General features: G+C 36.2%; 1 protein-coding gene across 1 annotated transcript; it reads right to left on the reverse strand.

Moving 5' to 3' along the window:
• Positions 1–96: 96 nt before the first annotated feature.
• On the reverse strand, positions 97–2,003 carry LOC145014897 (outer envelope pore 24B-like protein). The gene is made up of 3 exons (XM_078973371.1): positions 1,679–2,003; positions 876–1,232; positions 97–337 (listed from the first exon to the last, which is right to left on the reverse strand). The coding sequence occupies exons 1-3, from the start codon at positions 1,880–1,882 to the stop codon at positions 257–259; spliced, it is 642 nt and encodes a 213-aa protein (XP_078829497.1). The 5' UTR covers positions 1,883–2,003; the 3' UTR covers positions 97–256.
• Between the last annotated feature and the right edge of the window lie 7,778 nt (positions 2,004–9,781).

The raw sequence follows: 9,781 nt of genomic DNA on the forward strand, positions 1-9,781 counted from the left end.
TACGAAAATTGTATACATCTTTGATTAATCTGAAAGATATATAAAACCGAAAGGAAGACAACCCTATCTTCTAACTCATGTTCAAGAGAGGAAGCCTTATGGAATAATTTAAACCAATTTATATGACACAAACGGTTTAGACTTTAGGCAATGATGCTTACAAAGGTATGTAAATAGTTACATCATTGAAAAGACAATATTAATATCGAACCAAGTTAACATGTAAACTGATATCAATAAAAATGGCAACCAAATTTCACATTTCAAAATCCCACGTGCTTTCAGCTGTCACTCGTGGGACTTTTACTCCATCCTCCAAGTTGAAAAGTGCTGAAATCTGCATATGTAAGAAAACCATGGTTAGTAATTTGCTTACATGTAAATACATATATAATATATATATATAGATTGAGATTCTCATAATTTTGAATAGGATTGCAAAATGTCTTTGGAAGGAAATGGAATCTACTAAAAGAATTGGAATCTCAAGGAATTTGAATCTATCATGTGTTTGGTTGGGCATGAATTGGAATGTAATTCTTTGATGTTTTCTGTTTGGTTTGAAAATTGATCCTTGGATTATGTATAAAAGGAGGAATTTGCCTTTTTAAATAAAGGAAGGGAGAATGGAATTTCATTCCTTGGACCTACCACTAAGAATGAACAAATTATATGTTGAAGTTGATGTATATTTTTCTTATTTAAGTATAGTTTTTTTGTAAACATGTAACAATTATAGTTTCATTTCATCTGTAACTTCAATTTTTGTTCAACAACTGTTCATTACTATGTATTTTTGGAAGCTTTCATAAACCGATATAAAAAAGACATAAAGCCAAAGATTTGTGAAGAACATAAGGAGCATAATGTAATACCTTATAAGATCCAGCCATCTGTGATTTAGTCGTCCAATCCAGTGCCAAATTTTGGTTGGAGGTCTGATACACAGCTCTTAACACGTGATCTGTGTAAACCTTCCTTGAAACAGCAAAATCCCATGAATCTTTGGCCAATTCATAGCTAGGTTCAATGGTCAACCCTCCATGGACATAAGTGTACTTCAATTTGCAGTTTCCAGAACCAAGAACATGATTGGCTGATACCTTGTTGGCTGAATCAATCACCAGTGTTCCATCCAGCATAGTTCGCTGATCTCCTCTGCTGTGACTGTACACCAAGTTTAATGGCTTCTCTGAAATTTTGATTGTGTTCATGAACTGAAATCTGAAGTCCTGTAGCCCAAACAAAATGCAATTCAGGAACAACAAATTCATATTACATTACCCACACAGTCTATAATCTACACCAATAGACAAGACACAAAGATGAGTATAAATATACAGACACGCTTGTAATTGGTGTATAGATAAGCTTATTCGCGTATAATTTTGCATATAATTGACCTATCGTGTTCATAAATCCGAAACCTAAAATCAATCGTCCGACACGCATCGATAAAATCAGAAGAGCTAGTTTGTAATATATGCGTACTTAATCGAATTCACAAGCAGAAGCATAAATTTAAAAAAAAAAAAAAAAAAAAAAAAAAAAAAAAAAAAATCAAGCGGCAAAAGGAGCAAATATACAAACTTGTATTTTCATCGATATATGTTATCTGATTAATAACATCACATCTATGAATTTCACTGTATTAGACCTAATCTGAACTCTGGGGTACCTTTTTGGGGACATTGTAGTCGATGGTGAAGGATCCAGGTTTATCCACGGCTAGAGCTAAACCGTTTAAGCAGGGGCCGTTGACCAGAGTAGCATCGGTCATGGAAGCACGGAGTTTGACATCGCCGGCGTTAAAGGCGAGGGTGATGGCCGAGGCGGGGGTGGTTTTGTCGGCGTCGTACTTTGCCTTGAAAGACGCCTTCATTTTGTGGAGCCGGAGTAGTTGCCCTAGGCGCCGCAAGGAGCCAAAAGACTACGTGTATACCTTTGTAGAAAAAAGCAGTAAGCGGAGTTATCGGTTTCTCCGGCCAATATTTTGTTGTGGTTTGGTGAGAAACGTTTTTTATGTTATTATTTTTGTCTCTATTTTTGAGAAATCTCGAGCAATAAATAAAAAAAAAAAAAAAGTTTTTTTTTTTTTTTTTTTTTTTTAAGAAAATGACCATGAAAAATAAGGATTTTAGAAAATAAATACAGGTTAGGCAGTGAAGGTTCTACGGATTTTTTTTTTTTTTTTTTTTTATTTTCATTTATTAATATTATTATTTTTTTAATCACATAAGTTATTATGTGATTATTATGTAAAAAAAATTGTTTTCATTTTTTCTTTTTCTTATTTAATTACCCGTTTAAAAAAGTTGTGTGTTTAATAAAAATTATACAAATATTTCATGTTTTATATAAAATTATACATACCGATATTCTAAATAATAAACATACTTTAAGTAGGTTAAAAAACATATTTTAGAAAACATAAACATACAGCATTCATAATAAACATACTTAGAAATAAACTTCATTCATTCAAATCGAACCACGGAAACTCTGATCTGTTACAACCTTCATAATAAACATACTTATAAATAAACTTCATTCATTCAAATAGAACCACTAAAACTTTGATTTGTTGCAACCTTCATAATAAACATACTTAGAAATAAACTTCATTCATTCAAATTAAACCACGAAAACTTTGATATGCAGAAGTCCAGGTAAGGAGTTTTTGACACATCATTTAGCCACATAAGAACTGTTTTCTGGGGATCAGTATACACATCTGCGGATTAATGTGCACCTCTATATATCAGTTATAAAACTGTTTTCTGCGGATTAGTGTACACCTATGCATAACTGTTAGGGAATACGCAGAATAGCTTTATGGGGATAAGTGTACACCTCTGTGGATCAGTGTACATCTCTGCATAACTGTTAAGGAATACGCAAAACTTTTTTCTGCGGATCAGTATACACTTCTGCAAATTTGTGTACACCTATGCAGATCGGTGTACACCTCTGTGGATCAGTTATAAAAGTTATATATGTTTTTAAGTGTTTTTTTGTGAGTTTATGAGTTTTCAATTACCAGTAGAAGTTGTTTTTTCATTGTGTTTGTGGAGAGTAATTTGTAAAATGAGTTTTATTATTTTGTGTACGGGAGGGTCGTGGTTGTTAGTTAATGGAAATGAGGTTTACGTTAGAAATAATTTGAAAAACTATTGTTTAAATCTTCCTCCTAACATTGACCATAAAATGTTATTACAAATGGTTAGAAGTAAGGCAGGTGTGTTAAATAGTCATATATGTTTGTCTTTTAAACACTCGGAGTTAGGGTATGTCATGGTGCTTGGAGATTAAACTGATGTATTTCAATTGAGACGTGTAATGTCTGAATCAAAGAAGACGGTGCATTTGTATTTAACGGTGGTAGGCGAAGAAGCTGAAGAACGAGCAATGTTAACAACCAGTTTAATCTAGCAAAAACTAATAGAAGTCGTAGAGGAAGCCAATGTGATGGAAACTGTACAAAGGGGAAGAGGAAATGAAGTGCTAATGGGTTATGAAAAAAAAAAGTTTCGGTTAATGATAAATTTGTATCTGATAATGATACTTTTGTATCAAATAATGATAAATAAGCAAAAGTGGGCATGACTTAATTACAACGTCAATATTTGTTCGAGTTTGGAGAAGTTCCTGAAATTGATGACCGAAGATGTGAGGAAAAAGCAAATGAATGGTGGTCGGACGATGAGTACACACAACGAAAAACTGCTTTTAATTCATGGTATTGTATTCCTTCTATTCATGATTGTCCAGAACCTATTCTTGAACCTAGACCGTTTCACAATGTAGGTCTGAATGATAAATTAATTGTCAATCAAACCTATAACACCAAAAAGACCTACCATTTGTTGTTAAATTCAAAGACATTAGAGAAAACTTTTAGATAAGGTTCAAACATCTTTAAAATCTCAGTATCAGGTTGTTTGTATGCAAGAAAACTGTCATTGATGTTTATACGCATCTCTCATTAAAAGAACAAAATTTGTTGAAATCAAGATGTTTAATGACGAGCATACATGTTCTTCATTGTTTATACACTCAAATCATAGGCAAGCAAATAGCAAAGTTTTGGGAACCATAATACATGACATTATGGATCAAGGAAGTTTGAGATTTTGGAGGCCTAATGATATAATTTGAGATATGAATGATTTGCTACAAATAAATATGAGTTATTCACAAGCATGGCATGCTAGAGAATTTGCTTTGGTATTGATGATGGAGACCCCCGAAGAAAGTTTCTCCAAACTTCCAGATTATTTTCACAATCTGAATAAACATAATCCTAGTATTGTGACGTACATAAAAACTAATTCGGATGATCGTTTTCAGTATTGCTTTTTCGCTATTGGATGCGCTGTGATATATTTTTAAATATATTCGTTATTTTCTTAAATGTTTATAAACAAATTATATTGTTGATATATTAATGTTTTTTATATTGTTGTTGCAAATACGTGCTTTTAGAGAGTGTTGTAGAAAAGTTATTATTATGGATGGTGCTCATTTTAAGGGAAAGTACAAAGGCACCATCTTGCATGTAGTAGTCGTGGATGGCAAATACAATAAGTATAATCTAACATGCACATATAATTCTTCCTCGGGCTTACCCTAACATCGGACCCTAGTCTAGAACATAGTACCGCATTTCATTTATGTTTTTTAAAATAATTTCAGAGTAAATCCTTTTGATTTAAAAGTGTTGCGGAATTTGTTCCCAAAACAAAACATGATAAAATAATATTTATCAAAGCATTTCATCAAGGGATGCATTTTCATTATATGATTAAAACTCGGGGTGTCATGTTCCGATACATACCATAAAGCATAAACGATAACATTACAAGTCATTCAACAAATATATACATATACAGACTTGTAAACAAAACAACTTGATGATTCATCCATCTTACGCCCTTGCGCCTTTTCCTGTAATACAAATAAAACTGAGTGGGTCAGGCTTGGGAGCCTGGTGAGCATATAAGGTTTTCAACCCACAATAAATAAATTATATTTAATTTCACCAACCAATCACTATCCCGATTACTCATTCTCGTTATCCTCACTTTACGTCCCTAAAACAACATCTATCTCAAGGGACCTAATCTAGGATTTTTATCGGGATGAAAATTACTGCTAAGGGGTTTCCTCAACAATAGATATCCTAAAGACAACCATGAGGGGGATAGAGTACACCGGTGAACACATCGTTCACAACACCTACAGGTTATGAACCTGCTAACATTCCACGAGACTGTCCAGAAGGAGTTTGTGGTCGTTATCCATACTCCGCTGAATAACCAGGTCAACAACAATAACAACATCGAGTCCTCTCATCTGTTTATTACACACCAACTATCTACCCATGTTCTACCCAACATATTAGTAGATAAAAATATATATTTTTATACATAGTTTAAAACCTGTATAGCATTTTTATTCAATACATATTTCACATAACAGATGAGGCATACCCACATAACACGTATTTCATAGAAAACAAATCAGATCTATGAGATTGAAGAAGAGTGAATATACATTCACGCACATAACAACAAAATTATACACATAACAGTATTTTGTATAAAATACTTCATAATTATGCGTTAGAAGAAAGTAACTACACACTCACACATATAAACAACAATATACTTAATACACTCAAACCATACTTGTATTATTATCGTGTTTATGAAAGGTAGTATACACTCACCTGATCAGAAGATGATCGGACAACACTACGACTTGTAGAAATAGTAATCCTCAGCAGATCTGGAAGATCTCTACAAAAATCGAACTTCTCGCGGACAGAGCTTCGGCTCGGAAACCGCACTTCTCAGGATCTTCGGGATCTCGGGACTCGGGAATATTACCGGGGCTTCAGGGTATTTCTGGCATGCAAATCGATGCAAAACGGGAGAGAGAAGAGAGAAAAATAGCAAAAGAACTCGGCAGCCTCGCATCCTATTTATAGGAGGCTGGAGCCTCATAGTACGCGGGGCGTAAGCCTCCGAATTCGTCACTGCATGCGTCATCCGAAGAACTCGAGTGTGCGGCGTGTCATGCTTCGCTGTACGCGGGGCGTACGCTAGTACCCTGGGCGTACTTCGGATCAGATCGGTGACTCCCCTTCAGATAAGGCCGGTTTTAATAATTAAATTTAATTATTAATTATTTAATAAACTTCGAAAATTCATATCTTCTTCATACGAACTCCGTTTTCGACGTTCTTTATATCCACGCGTAGGTGAGACTACGCTCTACAACTTTCGTTTAGACTCCGTCGGCTAATTTTGAATTTATTTTTATTATTTATTTTTAATAGGCCGGGACAGAAAATTTCGTTATAAATTCATAACTTCTTCGTTTGACGTCCGTTCTCACCTAACTTTTTATCGCTTCAATACCAACAACGAGATCTTTGATTCTCGTTTAGATCACTAAGGCTAAATATCGCTCTAACGTAAATTCCACTTTTTACGTCATTCATCGTTGCCGGTTCTGTCGCAAAACTTCTACAGGTCATAACTTCTTCGTTATAACTCGAATTTCGGCATTCTTTATATCTTCGGAAACCTTGTTTCAACTACTACAACATTATTCAAAGATATCAAGTTTATTTTATACTTAAATTTTGATGCTTATTTTTATTCTTAATTAATCAAACCACATAATTAAGCAATTAAGCACAAAACACATAATACTCAAATAATACACTTCTATTATTTCAAAACGGGTTACAAAGGTTAACCTAGACTATTATATCAACATTAATGACAGGCCCAGAAACACAGGCATTACAATTCTCTCCACCTTAGAATGATTTTGTCCCCAGAATCACACATCAACAAACAAATGTGGATAGCGACTCAACATGTCACTCTCCGTCTCCCATGTGAGATTCGGCCCATTCGTGTGTTTCCATCGGACAAGCACTAACTCGACCATCTTGTGTCGCAACTTCTTAGTCTTTCGGTCAACAATTGCCTCTGGTTCTTCAATCAACCTTTTGTTCTCATCGATTCTCAACTCCGAAAGTGGAATCATGTCGGGAACTTCCCCCGTGAACTTCCGTAAATAACACACATGAAAAGTGTTATGAATTCCATTCAGTTGTTCTGGTAGTTCGAGCTTGTAAGTTTGGTTCCCAATCGTCTGAAGAACTTTAAACGGTCCAATAAACATTAGACTTAATTTTCCCCTTTTTCTAAATCTTATAAGTCCCTTCCACGGCGAGACTTTAAGCAAAACCGAATCCCCAACTTCAAAAGTCATCGGTCTTCGCTTTTTGTCAGCATAGCTCTTTTGACGATCTTGAGCTGCTAACATTCTTTCCCTAATTATTTTCAACTTTTCGGCAATTTGATGAACCATCTGTGGTCCCATAAACTGCTTTTCCCCAGCCTCAAGCCAACAAGACGACGTACGACACTTTTGTCCATACAAAGCTTGGTAAGGTGTCATCTTAATGCTCGAGTGAAAACTATTCTTGTAGGAAAATTCTACCAACGGTAAATGTTCATCCCAATTACCTAGGAATTCCAAGGTACATGCTCTTAGCATATCTTCAAGTGTTTGTATCGTTCGTTCGTTCTGGCCATCAGTCTGCGGATGGTAAGCTGTACTTAAACACAACTTGGTACCCATTTCCTCTTGTAGACTTTTCCAAAACCTCGAGGTGAAACGACTATCACGATCCGACACAATTGTTAGCGGAACACCGTGAAGTCTCACAATTTCCTTCACATAAGAATTCGCAAGCTTTTCCATAGACCATTTCTCCCTGGCTGCTATGAAATGCGTACTCTTAGTGAATCGATTAATGACCACCCAAATCATGTCGTGAGCATTCTTTGTTCTGGGCAGTTTAGTGACAAAACCCATAACAATGTCTTCCCACTTACCCATAGGCACAAACAATGGTTCTAAACTCCCGTACGTTTTCTGATGTTGAGTCTTGACTCTTGCACAAGTCACACACTCAGCCACATACTTTGCAACATCAAGTTTCATCGTCGACCACCAGTACTAGGGTTTCAGGTCCCTATACATTTTAGTGCTACCGGGATGAATCGAGTACATGGTTTTGTGAGCTTCTTCCATCAGAAGATCTATGACTCCTCCTATCTTAGGTATCCAAATCCGATCTTGGAACACCTTTAGTCCATGACTGTTTACACCGAACACCAACGTTTTGCCCAAACGTTCCTCCTTTCGGTCATTCTTCTCAGAAGCTTCACTTTGAGCTTTCTTTATACTTGCCAAAATAGTCGAGACAACTTCAATTCTCAACGCTCTTGGCCTCTTCCTTTCAAGATTGACTTTCCGACTGAGAGCATCAACAACAATATTAGCTTTACCGAGATGGTAAAGTATCTCACAGTCGTAGGCCTTGAGTAATTCTAGCCAACGTCATTGCCTCATATTCAATTCCTTCTGATTAAAGATATATTGGAGACTCTTATGATCAGTGAAAAGTTTGCACTTCGTGCCATAGAGGTAATGCCTCCATATTTTCAGAGCGAAAACTACCGCTGCCAACTCCAAATCATGAGTCGGGTAGCTCTTTTCATGCTCTTTCAGCTGTCGAGACGCATATGCTATCACCTTTTCTCATTGGGTCAAAACACAACCCAATCCAACCCGAGACGCATCGCTATAAACAACGAAGTCTTCAACTCCATCGGGTAGAGAAAGTATCGGTGGCTCGCATAGCTTCTCGAATGCTTCTTTATGCTTATCATTCCAAGCATAAGTAGCTCCTTTGTGGGTCAAAGCTGTCAATGGAGTAGCGATCGAAGAAAAACCCTGGATAAACCTTCAGTAATATCCGGCTAATCCTAAAAAGCTTCGGATCTCCGTGGGACTTTTCGGTTGTTCCCACTTCATTACAGCTTCAATCTTTGTTGGATCGACCATTATCCTTTCTTTGCTGACCACGTGACCCAAGAATTGGACTTCACGAATCCAAAAATCACATTTGGAGAACTTAGCATACAACTTCTCCATCTTCAAGACTTCTAACACTTCTCGCAAGTGTCTGTCATGCTCCTCCTGGCTTTTCGAGTAAATCAGAATGTCATCTATGAACACTATCACATATTTATCAAGGAACAAATTACAAACTTTGTTCATTAAATCCATGAATGCTGCTGGAGCATTGGTTAGTTCAAACGACATAACCAAAAACTCGTAGTGTCCATATCGGGTTCTGAATGCAGTCTTCCTTATATCCTGCTCTCTTACTTTCAGCTGATGATATCCGGACCTTAGGTCGATCTTCGAGAAATAGCTCGAACCTTGTAGTTGATCGAATAGGTCATCAATCCTTGGCAACGAGTATCTATTCTTTATTGTTGCCTTATTCAGCTCTCAGTAATCAATTCACATTCTCATACTTCCGTCTTTCTTCTTCTAAATAACACTGGCACTCCCCAGGGTGATGAACTAGGTCTAATGAAACCTTTGTCCAATAACTCCTGAAGTTTCATCATCAACTCCTTCATCTCCGTCGGTGCTAATCGATAAGGTGGTTTTGCTATTGGCGTTGTTCCTGGTAAAAAGTCAATTCTGAACTCCACTTGTCTATCAGGTGGTAATCCAGGAAGATCTTCGGGAAATACTTCCGGATAATTACACACCATAGGAATACTCTGCATCACCTTCTTTTCCTTCTTAGCATCAATCATGAATGCTAAATATGATGTACATCCCTTGGTCAAACACTTTCTGGCTTTCATTAGGGAAATGATTCCAGAATTCA

Source organism: Lactuca saligna, chromosome 1, assembly GCF_052625555.1.
Source record: "Lactuca saligna cultivar CGN05327 chromosome 1, ASM5262555v1, whole genome shotgun sequence".
Taxonomy (NCBI): Eukaryota; Viridiplantae; Streptophyta; class Magnoliopsida; order Asterales; family Asteraceae; genus Lactuca; species Lactuca saligna.